At 50.0% G+C, this 18299-nt stretch overlaps 2 protein-coding genes across 7 annotated transcripts; both read right to left on the bottom strand.

The window, feature by feature from the left end:
• Positions 1–616: 616 nt before the first annotated feature.
• LOC120698466 lies at positions 617–17624 on the bottom strand. Of its 6 annotated transcripts, none has more exons than XM_039982092.1 (14): positions 14752–17622; positions 14495–14674; positions 14220–14399; positions 13947–14132; positions 13623–13880; positions 13310–13543; positions 13056–13212; positions 12811–12986; positions 11667–12740; positions 10963–11606; positions 10843–10875; positions 10446–10701; positions 9317–10258; positions 617–925 (listed from the first exon to the last, which is right to left on the bottom strand). In XM_039982092.1, the coding sequence occupies exons 1-9, from the start codon at positions 17554–17556 to the stop codon at positions 11763–11765; spliced, it is 5154 nt and encodes a 1717-aa protein (XP_039838026.1). In that variant the 5' UTR covers positions 17557–17622; the 3' UTR covers positions 617–925; positions 9317–10258; positions 10446–10701; positions 10843–10875; positions 10963–11606; positions 11667–11762. The 6 variants fall into 6 exon arrangements, with proteins under 6 accessions (XP_039838026.1, XP_039838024.1, XP_039838023.1 ...); XM_039982090.1 differs by having other exon boundaries at positions 619–925; positions 9317–9432; positions 10189–10258; positions 10963–12740; XM_039982089.1 differs by having other exon boundaries at positions 619–925; positions 10446–10512; positions 10590–10701; positions 10963–12740.
• Positions 826–8505, bottom strand: LOC120700737 (transcription initiation factor TFIID subunit 4-like). The gene is made up of 3 exons (XM_039984974.1): positions 8220–8505; positions 7897–8137; positions 826–925 (listed from the first exon to the last, which is right to left on the bottom strand). The coding sequence occupies exons 1-3, from the start codon at positions 8503–8505 to the stop codon at positions 826–828; spliced, it is 627 nt and encodes a 208-aa protein (XP_039840908.1).
• Positions 17625–18299: the final 675 nt, after the last annotated feature.

The following is an 18299-nucleotide window of genomic DNA, read 5'->3' as shown; positions in this document are numbered from 1 at the left end:
ATTACTATCTCGCAGGGGGGGGGGGCTCAAAGAAAACAATGACAATAATAGTACAAGGGAACATATCAGGTGCAAACCAATCTAACCGACTAATGTACGGCAGCTGTCGATGTCCCAACCCGATTGGCCAAAGTTGTTGGAGATGAGTTGAATCCGGCACGTGCTAATGCCCCAATCCAGCTAGACGGTGTTGCCCTGTAGTTTTTTTTTTTCCATTTGTTGTTTGCTAAGTCTAGGCTTCTGCTGCTTTTAAATATAGCTAGAAATAGGGCGCCCTATCAAGATCTCAATATAGTACTTTAATAATAATTAACCTACTTCAAAATAGTAAATCATGTAGATAGCTATGATAAGTTCGGATAGAACACAGGCTTAGAAATAACAAAGATTTTATACATATAAATCCATCTTGCTCAGCAATAAGATTTAAGAATAGACATGATTGTAGATAGGGTCAAGGCCATTTTGCTCATAAGCGTTGATGTCGCTGGCTGTGTGGCCTCCACAGCCCGTAGAGTTCTTGTAATCATATATTATTATTCATACGAATGTCGAGCAGCAGGCCATGAGATCAAAGGACATTTAGCTAATTAACAGAACTGAGCACAGGCCATGATGTATCCAAAGCAGGGGCGAAGCCAGATCATAATAGCACCGGGGTCTTGTGTGTTGCACACAGGGGTCTTTGTCTTTAAAAAATACTATAGAACAGTAATCTCTATTGATTTTGCATAAATCTATTGGGGTCCACCAACCCGACAACAACGGGCAGCTCCACCACTGTCCAAAGGACATTTAGCTAATTAACAGAATTGCTCTTTAAGATCAAATGTCGAGCAGCAGGCGATCATATGGAGTTAAATGGCTGGCTGCAACTGCTAGAGCCAAGATGAGTGCATCTCCTTCTTGTTCATCTTTGCTTGGACTGTAAATAAAAAAACAAGCATAAACAGCCTAGTCACCATCAAACGCCAGCAGTGCTGAAATTCACAATGGTGCTCTGATGATCTTGCTTAGGAATATTTAGATGTGAATATATAGATGGCATTGAGAACGGCAATAGGTTAAGGAACACCAGGCCTGTCTCTTGTGGTTGTATAGGCTATAAGCAGCAAATCTGATTGCATTTTTTTCTCAGATGTTGAAACTATTGAAATTAAATATCAGTTCTGCTACTTGAGATGAGAAGCCTGAATGTCCCCATTGTTGTGCAAAAAGAAAATAATCAACGAAGGAATCTAAAATAGAAAACCCCAGGTGGGTGTATCAGCAAAACAAGGCCACGAATATGTGGGACCGAAGCCGGCGACCAGAGGGGGGTGAATGGGAGCCGATTAAAATTTCTTCCGAAATTCAAACCGTCGGCCTATATCCCAAAATCGCCCAATCCCTCAAGCGTTCTGACCAAAGTTTGGAGTAGCTATTGAAGAGCTAAACCAACACAAAAGACCTCGAACCAGCGAATGAAAACACGAAGCGAATCGGAAGCAAAGTGGGAAAACTTCAGGACTGATCTGCCAGGACTGGTCTGACCGGTGCGATGGACCGGTCTGACCGGTCGTGTCTGTTCAAAAAGAGCAGACCGGTCTGACCGGTCTGTCCTACCGGTCTGACCGGTCTGTCCTACCGGTCTGACCGGTAGCACCCAGAAAATCCCCGAGAAAATAGATTCAAACGGTGAATCTTGAGCAAACGACCACGAAAATCGATGAAACTTGGGGGATTGCTTCACCCCTACCCCGTTAACATATCCCCAAAAGATCTCGGCCTAAAGATCAACGAATCTAGAGAATTATGGGGGAGATCAAAAGAAATTGGGGTTTTCTCAACTACTCGAAAACTTCAAATCTGAAGAGCTCATGATTCCAGAGGGATTGGCACGAAGCTAGAAGCACAGGAATCACTCCAAAGAGCCCTACGAACCGTCGCAATCAAGTGCATCAAAATCAAAACGAAAATCCATCACAAAAAGCACAAGAGGGACGGAATTGGATTGATTCAAAAGCACAGAGGACACAAGGAGGATGGGGCCTCCTTTCCCAATCAAATCCAATACAAACTTTCACAAATCCATGGACAAATCTACTCTAAAGAGAGAAACAGGGGGAGGAGAACACAGGGGCGGCGGCCTGGAGAAACAGAGAGTCCACGAACAGATTACAAAAGCCGCAATTAACCTAACACAAGTGAAGGGGTATTTATACCCGTGGGACCGGTCACACCGGTACGCTGGACCGGTCAGACCGGTTGGTTAGACCGGTCAGACCGGTGCCAGGGACCGGTTAGACCGGTTGGCCTGCAGCACCCCCTGTACAACGATCTCATCCGACGGCAGAGGTTCTTTCTTCGAAACGAAGTCTTCTCCGCGATGCCGCCGTCTTGATGAAGATCCAGTCCGCGGTTTTGGAGGGTCCGCGAAACCCGGGTAGGTGGCCGGTTTTGAGAAAACCGCCAAAACCTCACGCGCGGGAAGATTCCCGCCTCCGCGCCGTGGCCCTAGACGCCGTTCCCGCCTCGGCCTTCTGACGGTCCTAGACGCCGCCCGACGCCCGTCACCTCCTCGCCCGCAGCGAGGCCCGAGACGCCGTCGACGCCCGTCGCCTCCGTCAGTCCCGAGACCGACGCCCGTGCCTCCACGACTTGGCGTCTTCAACCGCCGTCCGCCTCCTTGGTTTTGTGGCGCAAACCAAGAAACCCGCCTTCCGTCGCCGCTTGCGCCCTCGATCCAGGAGTGGACGCCACAGCTGCCACCCAGTCCGAGCTCCGGTCCCGGCTGCCCTTCACCGCCGTCCACCGCACGGTCCATCGGCCACAACACCTCCACAGCAGCTCCCCGTCGACACTCGTCGCCCGTGTACCTGCAATCCAAAGACCAAGCGCATGATCACACCGCACAGTTGACAATTCACTCATCACAAGCAGGATAGAGTACTCTCGTTCCTCAGAATAACACTCAGCTTATTAAATCGATAAGCTATCAGAGAAGTAAACTGAAATCTGAGAGGAAAAAAATATAATAAAAATATCATAGATGAATCCATCAGCCATACTGTAATCGGCTCTCTAGCTGGTAGAACGGGAGTACGGTCTCTACTGTAACCAGCATGGCACACGACCCTCTTGCACTGCAAACAATGTAACATGATTTGGCAGCTGTACCACAACACTGAAATGTTCATTTATGTTTCCAGGTTCTTACTTGAGCTAGCCTATTACACTCTCTTTCAGAACAGAAACACAATGCAAATTATAGTGCATTGAACATCTGTGCGCGACTTAGTTAAGCGAGAATTCCACAAAGATTGCGCTATCCTAATCAAGTATGTTAGGATCAGATATTCTGAACAAGAGAATATGCCCCTTATAATACCCAGGGCCTTTAGGTCAGTACAGAAATGCAACTTATCAAAGAAAACATGGAAAAGCACTACCTTTGCAGTATATAAGCACCACAAAAGTAGAATGCTGGTGCCAAGTAGAGAAACTAAACCCACCTTTGCATCGTGCTGCGGCAACATCAGATTCCATGCCCAGCAGCAGAGAGTGTAGGAGAGAATAATCAGATATATTCCTCCAAACCCTAAAAGGATGGGATATATAGATCCTATACATGGGCCTATATACATGGGCTCACATATACACCAACACCCCCCCGCAGTCTGAACTACCGGCGCAGCGGTGTTCAAAACTGGACAACAAGAAAGCCAACACCCCCCTACAGTCTGAACTACCGGCGCAGCGGTGTTCAAGACTGGACAAGAAAAGAGTACAAAGAGAGTACAAAGGGCAAATACCCCCCCCCCCCCCCGCAGCCACAACTAGCCACCGGCTACGTTGAGGCTAGAGCGAAACTCCGAGAAGGTCGAACAAGGTAGTCCCTTGGTGAAGATGTCGGCAAACTGGGAGGTAGTCGAGACATGGAGTACCCGAACATCGCCGATGGCGACCCTGTCGCGCACAAAGTGTAGGTCGATCTCCACATGCTTCGTCTGCTGATGCTGGACGAGGTTGGTGGAGAGATACACAGCGCTGACGTTATCGCAGTAGACAAGCGTGCTCTTGGCAAACGGACTGTGGAGCTCCGCCAAGAGCTATCGTAGCCAGGACGCCTCCGCCACGCCGTCAGCGATAGCCCGATACTCCGCCTCGGCACTAGAGCGGGAGACAACCGGCTGCCGCTTGGACGACTAGGAGACCAGGTTGCCGCCCAGGAAGACAGCGTAACCGGAAGTGGAGTGACGAGTGTCCGGGCAGCCAGCCCAGTCAGCGTCGGTGTAGACCACTAGCTCAGCAGAGGACGAGCGGTGAAGCACCAGACCGAGATCCATAGTGCCACGGACATAGCGGAGGAGACGCTTCAACGCAGCAAGGTGTGACTCCCGGCGATCATGCATATGGAGACAGACCTGCTGAACAGCATAGGTGAGGTCCAGCCTGGTGAAGGTGAGGTACTGCAAAGCGCCGGCTAGACTCCGGTAGGCAGTAGGATCAGCCACCGGATCACCCAGATCAGCAGATAGCTTCGCCTGAGTGTCGACAAGAGTGGAGCAGGGCTTGCAATCAGTCATCCCAGCCCACTCCAGAATATCAAGGGCGTACTGCCGCTGGTGAAGGAGAAGACCAGACGGGCGAGGCTCAATAGTGACGCCCAAGAAGTAGTGGAGCTGACCCAGATTCTTCATAGCAAACTCCTGCTGCAGAGAGGAGATGACACTCTGAAGCAACTGTTGACTGGAGGCTGTGAGCACAATGTCATCAACATAGAGCAGCAGATATGCAGTCTCATCCCCACGGCGGTAGATGAAGAGAGACGTGTCAGACTTGGCCTCGGTGAACCCCAATGTCAGCAAGAACGTGGCGAACCGAGAGTACCAAGCCCGAGGAGCCTGCTTCAGACTATAGAGACTTGTTGAGCCGGCAGACCATATCCGAACGACTCGAATCCACAAATCCCGCTGGCTGAGAGCAGTAGACAGTCTCTGACAGAGTGCCGTGAAGAAACACATTCTTCACGTCTAGCTGGTGCACAGGCCAAGAGCGCGAGAGCGCAAGCGAGAGGACCGTGCGCACAGTAGCAGGCTTCACTACTGGACTGAAGGTCTCATCATAATCCACACCAGACCGCTGAGTGAACCCCCGGAGAACCCAGCGAGCCTTGTAGCGCTCCAGTGTGCCATCAGCCCGACGCTTATGCGTCCAGATCCACTTGCTGGTGAACACATTGCAACCAGACGGACGCGGCACGAGATCCCACGTCTGGTTGGCAAGAAGAGCCGCGTACTCCTCTTCCATCACGCGACGTCAGTGAGGATCCGCCAAGGCGTCGCGGACAGAGACGCCATCCGCCGAGTCACCATGGGATGGATATGCCGAGGATCCCGATGGACGACTGGCGGGTGGTACACCGCCGGCTCGACTCGAGAGAGAGTCGGTGGAGGCGGATGCGGCGGCGGCTCCGGTGTAGATGGCGGCGGCGACGACTCCGGTGTAGGCATCGGAGGAGCCTCCGGAGCCGGAGGCGGTGCCGGTGCCGGCGACGAACGACGCCGGTACACCTGCACCGGCTGAGCGTACCGCGGCGGTGCCGGAGTAGGCGCCGGACGATGCTGGTACACCTGCACCGGCTGAGTGTACCGCGCAGGTGCAAGGGGAGGCACCGGGGCCGCGCGTGGCGCAGCAGGAGACACCGGGTCCGCGCGTGGCACGATTGGAGGTCCGGGGGCCGCGCGTGGCGCAGCAAGGATCACCGGAAGCGGTGCCGGTGTGCCAGAAAAACCTGCAAGGAAAGGAAAGGCAGGTAAAGGTGGCTGAACCACTGGGTCAGTTGGAAACAGGGACTCCAGCTCGGGGTCAGGAGAAGGTGTGGGGGTGTCCTGACTACGACAGCTCTTGGCGGAGCTCCACAGCCCGCTCGCCAAGAGCACGCTCGTCTACTGCGACAACGTCAGCGCCGTGTATCTCTCCACCAACCCCGTCCAGCATCAGCGGTTGGAGGAGGTGGAGTAGGGGAAATCTGACTCGTCAAAGACGACGTGTCGGGAGATCAGGACGTGACGAGAGGTGAGGTCAAAGCATCGGTACCCCTTGTGGTCAGGGGAGTAACCAAGGAACACACACCGAGTCAAGCGGGGCGCCAGCTTGTGAGGAGCAGTGGCGGAGGTGTTAGGGTAACACACACACCCGAAGACCCGAAGGTGGTCGTAGCGAGGAGGGGTACCGAAAAGAGCGTGATGTGGAGTGAGAGCAGGAGAAGCAGTAGACGGAAGATGGTTGAGCAAGTAGGTGACGGTATAGAGGCTCTCAGCCCAGAAGCGCGGGGACAGAGAGGCCTGGATCAGAAGAGTGCGCACGACGTCATTCGTCGTGCGAATCATCCGCTCAGCCTTGCCGTTCTGAGAAGAGGTATACGGACAAGACATACGCAGTTGAACACCCCGAGAGAGGAAGAAAGAACGGGAGGTGGAGTTGTCGAACTCCCGCCCGTTGTCACACTGGACGGCCTTAACGGTGAGGCCGAACTGAGTGGACACCCAGTCAAAGAAGTGGAGGAGGGTGGGGAAGGTCTCAGACTTGGCGCGCAAAGAAAACGTCCGAGTAGTGCGAGAAATCGACCACCACCAGATAGTACTTATAGTCAGAAAGGCTAAGAATAGGAGAGGTCCACAGGTCACAGTGAACAAGATCAAATGCATGCGTCGCATGCGAAGAAGAAGAAAAAGGGAGCCGAACATGACGACTGAGCTGGCACGCATGGCAGAGGGGCTCAGCAGGAGCCCTAGTACCAGAAACATCGGTACTACGACTGAGCTGAGCCAGAACGTCGCGGCCAGGGTGACCAAGACGGCGGTGCCAGGTGGTGGAAGACGGCGTCGCGGCAAAAGCGGCAGACCAAGACGGCCAGGGTGAAGAAGAAGGCGAGAGTGGTGCAGTGGAAGAAGGAAGGCGAAGGGTGTAAAGGGGCCCCGTGCTGTCACACCGGAGTAGCGGACGCCGGAAGGCCGAATCCTTTACAGTGAGGCCAGAAGAATCAAACTCGATGGAACAAGAATTGTCAGCAGTAAACTGACGAATGGAAAGAAGGTTATGAACCATTTGAGGAGCAACAAGGACATTGGGAAGACGAAAGGAGCCAGGAGCAGAACCCACGGCAGTGACAGGAAGGCAAGACCCGTCACCAACCATGATGGAAGAAGGACAAGAGGGGTGTGGGGGTCGGACAGAGAAGAGGATACCGGCATGTGGGGTGGTGTGGAAGGAGGCACCCGAGTCGGCGATCCACTCGGTGCTGACCGGCGGCGTCCGCCCCATGGCGCTGAAGGACTGCGCCAGTGCGGCCTGGTCCCACCCCCCAAGCCAGGTCGGCTGCTGGCTGGGTGGGGTCCAGAACGGCGCGAACAGAGGAGCAGCAGCGGCGAGTATGGCCGCCGGCTGGAGCTGAGGACGAGGGCTCCCCCCTGACCCTGAAACGGCCACATCGGGATGCGCCCTGGCCATGGGGCGCGGAAGGATGGCCAGGGTGTACCTCCAGGGCCCCGAGCACCACCACCACGTCTCCTTCGCCGACGACGCCCTCGGCCTCCCCAACCCCCGGTCTGGCCGGTGAGAGGAGCACCAAGGAGAGGGTCGGGCGCGTGCAGGGGCGCGGCGCCAGGGGCCCCGGGGAAGGCAGATCCTGCGGCCTGCGCGGCCCGCGCGGCGGCGAGGGAGGCAGCGGCCCGTGCGGGGTCCCTGGGCGCGACGGCCTGCGCGGCGTGCGCACGCCGCGCAACGGCGAGGAAGGCGGCGGCCCGCGCGGCTTGCGCGGCGTGCGCGGCAACGAGGGATGCGGCGGCCCGCACGGCCTGCGCGGCGGCGAGGGAGGTGGCGGCCCGCGCGGCGGGTGCGACGGCGGCGTGCGCAACGGCCTGCGCGGCATGCGTCTGTGCTGGCTTGGCCTTGACGAGCTTGGCCTCGAGGTCTCGCAGCATCTCCTGCGCACGCTCGTAGGTCGCGGCCGGCGCGAGCGCCGCCGCGGCGAGGGTGTCGGCGACGTGGGACGGCTCCGGCGGCCAACAGGCCACGGCAACGGGGATGGCGTGGGCGGCAGCGGCGCCCAGGCCCGGCCAGCCCGCAGGAGCGGCGAGGGCGGCCGCGGGAGCTGGCCACCACGCGGCCACAACAGTGCGCGGAGCAGAGGAGCCCGGAGCAGGGGCTGCAGCAGCGCCCGAAGCAGGAGAAACAAGCGGCGGGGGGTGGCGCAGAGGAAAGGGAGGGGGCCGCGCCGAGCCACTGGTTGCACGCGTGCACGGCCTCGGCCAGCCGCACCTGAAGCTCCGACGCGCCGTCGGGGGCAAGGGCCACGCCCGCGGCCTGCCCGCCCTGGGCGGCGGCAAGGGCGGCGGCGGCGGCGCCCCCTGTCCAGGCACTGGATCGGGCGGCGCCCAGGGTCCCCGCGGCGCCCAGGGCGGCGGCAGATCGGGGCGGCCAGCCCTGGGGCCCCGGAGGCGCTGGCTGCCGGCCGGCCATGGAGGGGGCGGCGCGGGAGGCAGCGGCACCAGGGGCGGCGGCGCCCAGGCCCAGCCCGCCCACAGCAGCAGCAGCACAGGCGGCGCCAGCGCCAGTAGAGGAAGAGGCGGCGGCCGGCGGCTGCTGGAGCAGGGACCATGCGGCGGCGGCGGCTGCTGGAGCAGGGGAGGAGGAAGGAAGGGGAGAGAAGGAGGAGGGGGGAGAGGGAGGGTGGCGCCGGCGGCCGGCAGCCGGCCATGGCGCCGGCGGCGGCAGCATCTGGAGAGGGAGGAGGAGAGAGAAGAAATCTAGGCAAATGATACCATGTAGGAGAGAATAAAAAGATATATTCCTCCAAACCCTAAAAGGGTGTGATATATAGATCCTATACATGAGGCTCTAGATAGGCCTCTATACATGGGCTCACATATACACCAACAGAGAGCACCAATGGACCCTTATCCTTTTCCATACAGTTGGAAGCAGACCTGAAAATTAGCAATTATAGCAAAACTTGAGGAATGCAAACTTTAGTGGCAAAAGCCCATAGTATTAAACTAACGCCACGTAAATTTCAGAAAGAAGTGAGCTAAACTTCAAGATGACATTATAGAACATTTGGTTTGACTAACAAACACTAAAGTCAGGTTACTTTTCACGCGAAACAACACAACAGTAAGCTATCTCTCGTAATATTGGAGGTAGGCATGTAGTGTCTTCTCTTGTCTATTTAGCGCAATCCTTCCTAGATTGTTGTTTTCGAGTATGTTGTAAAGTTGTGAAGTGACACACGCCAAAGATAGAAACCAAATCATATCTTTTATAAACGTACCATTGGCTGCCTTGAAGCAAACAGTTCACAGTTTCACTCCAACCGTAAGTGTGTCTGAATGCTTAGATTGCACTCTAAATTTATATTCCAGTGGAGCTTAAAGTTGCAGACTAAACCTGCATAGAAGGATTCTGTAACGAAACTGAAAACAATCATCATAGGAGTATCACACATCAGAGCCAGACATCCTGGTCTACAAAGTGAAACAAGTACTGGTTTACCAAATTACAAGAAGGATGTCTCCTATGGCTTATCAAGTTCTTGGGTGCGGAGTGACAGCTTATCAGTCCATCTTCATCACGAGGCCATGCCTCCAACAAAATATTTTGTGCGAGCTTACTTGATTAAAATAAAACCGCATTGAAGCAAATCAGAAGAACAAAGGGTTTGAAATGGGAATCAAAAGATAGAACCTAAATTGTTGTTTACATAATACCATCATTCATTGTGAATAGTAGACAGGCAAAGAGAAACACACATACAATATATTTTCTTCTACAGTGAGACAATTGCCAATGAGCTTCCAAAAACAAATGCATATAACATGATCCTTTGCACCTGCTAATTATAGATGAATTATGAATAACTTTTGGTGGAAGTGTGTGTGTTAACTCATTATTCCAGGCAGACTCCATGAATTATATATGAAAATTTTCCGCTGTCACAAATCTATAAGCGAGGCAAAAGGCCAACATCAAATTTCAGACTACAGAAAACAAAGTCAAAGTCCAAATTTTCTTTAGTCTCAAAACTTATTGAAGAAAAACTAATCAATATCCACATTTCAAGGAACCCTCACTGTAGATAAAAGGAAAAATTTGGCAAGTAATGCAATAAGGACATATAAGAAAGCGAAGGGGTACAGAACTTACCTTCTGAAGATATTGGTATGTACAATAATGTTTTGGTCCAAGAAATTATTGCCCATGGAAGCACAAGGTACTGCATAAACAAAGAGGACATAAACCACAAATGAGTTGAAAATTCAGGTATATCATAGTACTCTAAACTAAGACAACCTAAACACATAAATCTAAGACTTTGGATCATGAAACTGCAAAATCAGCGAATGAAAACAAAGATCTTGATTCATCAGTTAAAGGATAAAAGGGAGAAGGCAAGAACTCACCTGGAAAAGTTTTAATCATGTTGCTCTGATTCACGATCCTCACCGCAGGCACCAGGAGAAGTAAAATCTGGAGTCAACAAAGATGCAGTTCACAAGATCAACGATAGGAAGCTTCTATCTAAACAAAAAAAGGGTCGAGGACACCTGGCATCGCACGGGAGCCAAAAACGCGGAGGTGCTAGGAGCGGAGCCGGAAACACAGAGGTGCGAGGAGGAGCAACCTCTCTTTAAGAAATCCGATTGGCAGCTCTTCTACCTGATTCATTTCAAATGTATAATACTGTGATTAGCCTCTGGTCGAGTTATAATTGTACGTATCCCGTGAGAATGAGTAGTAGTAGTAATAGTAATAGTAGTAGTACAGTACTAATGTGCTGTCTCAGGAGTTTTTTCTTACATAAGTCAGATCTTACAGAGCCTGCAGATCACCCTGAAAATAATAAGACAACGAATCGAGTCAAAAACACTGTCATTCGTTACGCAAGCTGGTTAGTGACTGGAATGATTAGGCAAATACCTTGAGGACTCTGGATACCAATATTCCATGATTTTACACAACCTGAACAGTCACCAAGCTTCCCCTCTCGCAGGATACCTGAAGAAAAAGGCCTTCCTCCATATGGACTTTAAGCTAATAGCAAACCTGACTGTCTTTCAGTTGTGGCCAGTAGAGGAAGAGGGCTGCGAGCCTGCGACCCCAACTACACCACCCTTGCTATGACCAAGAAGTAGCACCACGTTTCCTTGATCCCAAGTATATTTTTCTATATATTCTTTTACCTCTCGTATATTTTTACTTGCTAAAGACCACAAGGTGTTTTTTAATGCATTACTTGATGCACACTATCTTAGCTCCCCCCCCCCCCCCCCAATGCAGCTAGGCAGCAAAATTAGCATTTCAAAAAAAAAAAGTTCCTGCAGCTTCGCTATATGGTCAGGCATAGCTCAAATTCATGTTAGAATACACCTACAATTTAATTCATTAATATGTTAGCCTTGTAGGCGATCAAACTTACAAAAATGGTGAGAAGCACCTGACTGGCACCAGAAATTCACTGATAACGTAGTACATCACTAAATCAAATTGGGCATGTTAAAACTCACCAGGGATTATTCGAGAGTGCACAAAGGCATATCTGATCTTAAACTGTTAAATGAAACTCACTCAAGAGTAAAGACAATCTAATCTTAAATCGGTAGATGATGGAAAACAAAGCTTGCATGCTTGGCGCTTGTTTTACAAAACTAAAGCTGCACAATTCTACATGGATTTTTTTGTGCAAAACAAGCACTTGCATTTGTTGGAACTGCAAATAGCTAGTGCCTTTTTGATCTGGACTTCACCTCAGAGAAGTGATCCAAGTTCATCACCTGTCTCTCCATGCTAGCAATTTGCGCTTTCAGTATTCTGATCTCCATCTCCATCCTAGTTTTCTCAGCAATTCGAGCATTTTGCACATCTTCTAAAATTTGAAGTGCATATTGTTCTTGTCTCCAACGAGAACTCTCTTCTGCTGGACTTGTAACAACCAACTCTAGTGCGCGATCTCTTCCAAAATCCCTTCCACTATCACGCAAAGGCACTTTGATCTCCTTGCAAGCTGAGTGTGATTCCTGAACTGCATGCCTAGAGGGATAACCAAAATTGGTGGCCTGTAATCTGTTTGATGATTCAGCACGAATTCTTCCCAGTGATTCTTTAATATCTTTTAAATACATAGATCTGATATTCTGTGCTCTTTTAACCTCTTCGTTACTTGACTTGCCAAATTTGACAGGGTGATGACAAACTGTGTTTAGTGAATCAGAAGCTAACTTGTCATAGCTTTTTGCCGATTCTTCAGCCCATCCATTATCACCCTCACATTGATCATCAATATTTGAAGAAGAAATCATAACGCATGCTGAGGTTTGATCTTTGCAAAACACTTCATCATTCTCCTTAAAAATGGATCTTCCAGTTTCATTATCCAAATTTTCTTGTTTCACTTCTACAAGGTTTTTCGGCTCTAGTTGAAGAGCTACTTCAAGCTCCATCCCTGTAGTTTGATTTGATTCAAAGCCTGCAACTTCTGTTATATTGTGTTCTTCAAAGGAAGCTGCCTTCTCCTTGTCCTCGGAAGAAATTTTAGACCCTGCTATACCAACAGATTCTGTTGTACGAAGAGTCTCATGATTCATTTTAACAGCTCCATCAGGTTTCACTCTACATTCAAGTGCATTCGTATCAACCATATCCCTGTTGGTGTCTTCACCAGCCATTTCCAGATCCTGCTTCTCTTGCATTGCCGCTTCCTGTAATTGAGATTCATCAGCTACTACAGTCAAAAGAAAAGTTTACATTGAAGATTCAAACTATGCTCACCGTCTCCACACTTGCAGCACACTGGTTCAGTGTTCCCTCCTTTGACCCAGCCATGTCAACCTCCATATCAGTAGCATCAGATTTCAATCCACCGCTAGCTATCATAATTGTATCTTTCAAAATCCTCTCCTCATTCACATGTTCAACTTCATGGTGTTGCTTGTCCTCTATTGCCTACAGATGTAAAAAATGTTCGTCATACTAAGTCATAGTTAACTGGATGGAGATATTCTAAAATGCACTTGCCTCAATGGTACAAGTTTCCTTGTTCTGCATTGAAACACTAACATTGACAGCAACCGCACAGGTATCCACTCCATCACCAACTTTATAGCCCTCATCCAAGGATACACCACTTTTATATGCGATTTCCAACTCCATTCTATTCTCTGTTATCTGGTCCTGCAAAAGAGTATATTCAGATTCCACTGAATCATAATCTCGAAAAAGAAAAGATTCCACAAACCAAACCAAAAGTTAATTCTGCAGGTAGACTCACTTCTTTGTTGTCCAAAAGTTCTTGGTCCTGTATACTTGCAGCTAGAGTCACTTCTTTATTGTCCAAAAGTTCTTGGTTTTGTATACCATTGGTAGATTCGACCTCAAAAACATCTGTACCAGTTGAATTGATTTGGTTTTCACCACAAACAAGAACATTTGCTTCATTTGGCAAATTCATTTCATTGTTTTCAATTGTTGTTCCTAGATGTTGTCCTACCTCCTTTGCTAGTTGCTGCAAATGTCCAAATATCAGGATTCAGATAAGGTACATATCAAACAAGAGAAAAGGTTAGATTTGCAGGAAGACTCACTTCTTTATTGTCTAAAAGTTCTTGGTTCTGCAGTTTTTTGGTAGACTCAACCTCATTAACCTCTATACCTGTTGGATCAATTTGATGTTTACTGCAATCAGGAATGCCTGCATCTTCTGACATATTCATTTTGTTGTTCTCAATTGCAGGTCCAATTTGATATCCACTGCAAACAGGAATATCTTCGCCCTTTGACATGTTCACTTCATTTTTCTCAATTACAGTTACGGGATCCTGTGTTCCATTCATTCCTTGTTGCTGCAAAACACTAAATATCATGATTCAAATAAAGTAATTTAGTAGGGATTGTGCAAGCACACGCACCTTGTTAAAATCCGAAATATCCTGGTTTTCATTTCCTTCTGCAGGAGTTTCGTCAACATCCAAAATGACCACATCAGGCTTCATTCCGCTATCTAGCATATGGATGCCTTGCAGTTCTGTTGTCTCCTTGTTGTCACATACGATTATGTGGTCCTGTTTTTGTTTCAGAGCCATTTCCTGCACCACCTACCCCCACAAAAATAAAATAAATACATAGTTAGATTACCATCTGTGACCAAAAGTCATGATAAGAGATTCTGTGACCGCACTCACCTTGTCCAAGCCCAAAATTTCCTGGTTTCGAATTCCTCCTCCAGAATGAGTTTCATCATTCTTCAAAGTGACCAAATCAGATTTCACTCTGCTATCTAGCATATGGCTGCCTTTCGAAACCATTGAATCATTGTTCTCCCATTTGATTATGTGGTCCTGTTTCTGTTTCGGAGCCATTTCCTGGTGACAAAGAAACAGCATGGTCATGTTAACTAATAGTTAAGAAGATAAGAGTGGCCAAACCTAATGAGTCCGATAAGGTGATTCACAATCACCTGGCCCAAATCTGAAATTTCCTTCTTTTGAATGCCTCCTGCAGTGTGAATTTCATCAGCCTCCAAAGCAATCGAATCAGATTTCACTCCGCTATCCAGCATATGGCTTCCTTCCAATATTGATGTCGCCCTGTTCTCACCTATGATTTTATGGTCATGTTTCTGTGTCAGAGCCATTTCCTGCCAAAAAAGCATGGTCGTCAGTGTCGGATTAACTGTTAGTTAACACAGATATAGAGATTTGCAAGCACACCCACCTCATGCATATCCATGGTTTTATGGTCATATACACCTTCAACCTTCATAGCAGCTGCATCAGATGACGGTTCCCTCTGATTATTCAGCTCAACATTCTGATTGCATTGCTTCTCCATTGTGCCTAATTGTACAGGAGCTGAACTACATGGCATCTCACCATTGGCTGAATTCTTGGAATATATCATCGTATCATTATCAGATTCCTTTTCATGTGCCTGAGCGATTTCTTCAGGGATGCCTTTTGTTGCTATCTTTGTAGCCTCCTCGCTTTGTCCATCCACCTGCTCCACTAGAGTAATTTCCTCAACATGGCCGTGTATACCTTTCTCTGTCAATGATGTGGATTGTCCTTCTGCTGCTTGTTCTATTGCAAGAGCATCAGTAATAGTATCACTGTCTTTCTCCGCTAACAAGTCATATCCCTCTCCAAGAGCATCAGTAATATTATCACCATTTTTCTCCGTTAACAAGTTGTGTCCTTCCCCTTCAGCTTGTTTTGCTTTGTAAACCTCCGTGGACTCATCTACATCTTTCTCTGCTAGATCCTTGCCATCTGCACAGGGCTTTTCCTTGGTATCTTCCTCTATTGTTGCTTCATCTCTTAACTTCTCATACTCTAATTGAGGAACTTTTGTAGTATCATCTTCAGCAATATTATGTGTTTCTATAGCTTCCATCTCCAACTCCATTACCATAGTATACTTTTCAGACTCTGATTGAGGAACTTTTGTAGTATCCTCTACAGGAATATGATGTGTTTCCATAGCCTCCTTCTCCAACTCCATTACCACAGTAGCTCCTTCTTCTAGCCTATCTGTGGTTCCAACAGACCTGACTACAGAAATTTCCATAGTTTCCTTCTCTGACTTCATTGCCACTGTGTCTCCTTCTGGCTTATTTGTGATATCAAGAGACATGTCTACAGAATTATTAAGTTTTTCCTCCTTCCGCATTGCAGTAGCATTTCCTTCAACTTCATTATTGGAGATTTCTGGGGGCACATCTACAATGGAGTTTCCTCCATCACCTAAAGCCGGATTCATGGTATCATACTTCTTGGGCACCAATACAACAGGACTTGGTGTTTGCATCCTTGGCAGAAGTAGCACAACATCATCATTGGTAGCTCCAACATTAGGCAACAATGCCTCATCTGATTCCATGTCATATTTCGGCAAGTATCCCTTTTTGCAGCTGCTGCCAGCAGCATCTCTTATCCCACTCCTTCCAGCTGCAAGCCAACCTGAGAACTTTGGATCATACATCTCTTCAAGCCTGCGTTTTTTGTCACTAGGTGAGACACGAGCCTTCTTCATCCTCCGCTCCTTCTCTGCCTCAGCTTCCATTGCCGCTGGGGTCTTTTTAACCTTGCGCTTAGAAGTCTTCGACTTCGACTCCACGGGAATGCTTAGTGCCCCTGGATGAAGATCAGAAGGTGGTAATTGCTGCCTCCACCACTGTGCGTACCGCGCTGTGACCCCAGGTTCAGACTGTGGGATGAATAAACTCACATTCTTCCCCTCCAGTTCATAGGTCTGCCAAGCAACCACCCAATCCTGATTGGCACGGCGAACATCCATAGGCACATCTTGGTCCAGTCCAAACTGTCTTGCAACACGGTGCGGGAGGTACTGTTCAATGCAATCCATCCCCACAAGCTCACAAGGCCGCAAGCAGTGTGCCAGCAATCTCAGATGATCATTTCCAATGAGATCGCTGCTGCAAACCCAGCCACTGTACTTCTTGAGAGAAGTGGCATAAGGAAGTTGCCATAGAAAGTTGTCCCTTGAACTGAGGACATCACGTATGAGTGTCGGGCTGACCTTTCTGTTTAGATCATGCCAGCGAGCAGCCATAGGCTCACCATCCCCCTGCGGGTTCTCCCTTCCGGGCCTGAGCGCAGGGAAGCGCTCCCATATCCAGAGATGAAGAATGTAGAGGGGCGAGTAGAGGGATAAGGAAGATAGCGTATCAGCATTGCCGGTTGTCGCGGCAGCACCGGCGGCGACGAGGAATGCCTTGATGTCGCGCAGGTCCCTGTAGAGGGAGGCGAGCACGGCGGGCGCGAGCGCGACGCGCTCGCCTCGCGCGAGGCGGACGGCGATGGGGAAGACAGCCTGGCGCATGGTGGACTCCGGCTGGCCCGAGAGCACGAAGCGCGTGAGCCAGAGCGCGAGGAAGGCGGCGTGCTCGAGGACGGTGTCGTCGTGATCGGTGAGGAAGTGCTTGATCCAGGCGGAGAGGTGCGCCTTCTTGCAGGCGCTGCGGTTGAAGCCGAGGCGCACCCCGTTGAGCGCTGCCTCGTCGGGGCGCCATTGGGGCTGGAGCGGCGCCGGGACAGGAGAGCCGGTGGCGGGGAGGCCGGCGATGAGGGCGGTGTCGTGCAGGGTGAGGGTGGCCTCGCCCCAGGGGAAGGCGAAGGTGGAGGTGGCAGGGGACCAGAAGGAGGCGAGGTGGAGGACGAGGGAGGTGTCGGGCTTGAACCTGTAGGTGGAGGTGAGGACGGCGTCGTGGATGCCGAGGCGGCGCCAGAGAGGGGCATGGAGCGGGCGCAGCTTGGCGACCCAGAGGTCCCAGTGGCGCGGGGCGCCGAGCCAGCCGCGGAAGGAGAGGCGGTGCTCGGCGGAGGCGACGGCTTGGGGTGGGGGCGGCGGGCGGAATGGGGGAGGCGGGGGCGGGGGAGGGGCGCGGTGGAGCGGGGGGAGGAGGTGGGCAAGGCGGCCCTCGTCGGGCCCGTCCATGTCGACGGGGAGCTGGTGGGCAAGGAGGATGACGTCGCTGTCGTCATCCTCGGCGGCAGCCATGGCGACGGCGGCGGCGATGGATGTGTGATCTCTGCGATGGGTTTTAGTTCGGCCGGGGTGGGCTTGGGCTTGAGGGCTTGGATGAGAAGAAGTGAATGGGTCAGACTCGCAATCACATTAGATGATTTGCTCTCGGCTCGCTCTGACTCCCTCTGTTCCCTCACGCCAGTAATAAAAAAAAATCACGCCATAACTCAAAGAAAAAGTTCACCCCACGACAATATTTATAAAGCATACCAAAGAAGGCAACTAACTAAAAATTAATTTAGCATCTACAATCTAATCCACAAAGCTCGACACTCTTTAGCTTCATTCTATCACAACCTTCATCCTAAAAAGAAGGCAACTCTCACTTCCCAAGAAGTTAAATAATTTTAATTCTAAATTTAACCAAATTTATATAAAAATTACTAACATTTATATTCCAAATAAATTTAGTATAAAATATATTATATAATTAATCTAATAATAGTTATTTTATAACATATTTGGCTTGCAAGGTCAGTGATCTATAGTTGGTTGTAACCGTATCAAAATCCAAAGAAGTATAAAAAACATGGCAGGAGATAATAAAGTTGTGGCAATTTCAATTCTTTGAACCCAGTGCGCAATCCTCACATGCGCTTGTTTGCTACGGGAAAGAGCTTGGTCAGTTGGTCCCGCAGGAAAACAAATTGCCCTCACTCCAAACAATTTAAAGTACCATTGGTTATGCTTAGTGAAGAGTGTTCCTATTGGACTGT

The sequence above is a fragment of the Panicum virgatum genome, chromosome 3K, assembly GCF_016808335.1.
Source record: "Panicum virgatum strain AP13 chromosome 3K, P.virgatum_v5, whole genome shotgun sequence".
Classification (NCBI taxonomy): Eukaryota; Viridiplantae; Streptophyta; class Magnoliopsida; order Poales; family Poaceae; genus Panicum; species Panicum virgatum.
Note: the sequence above shows the minus strand (reverse complement) of the source record. Positions and strands in the feature narration are given on the sequence as shown.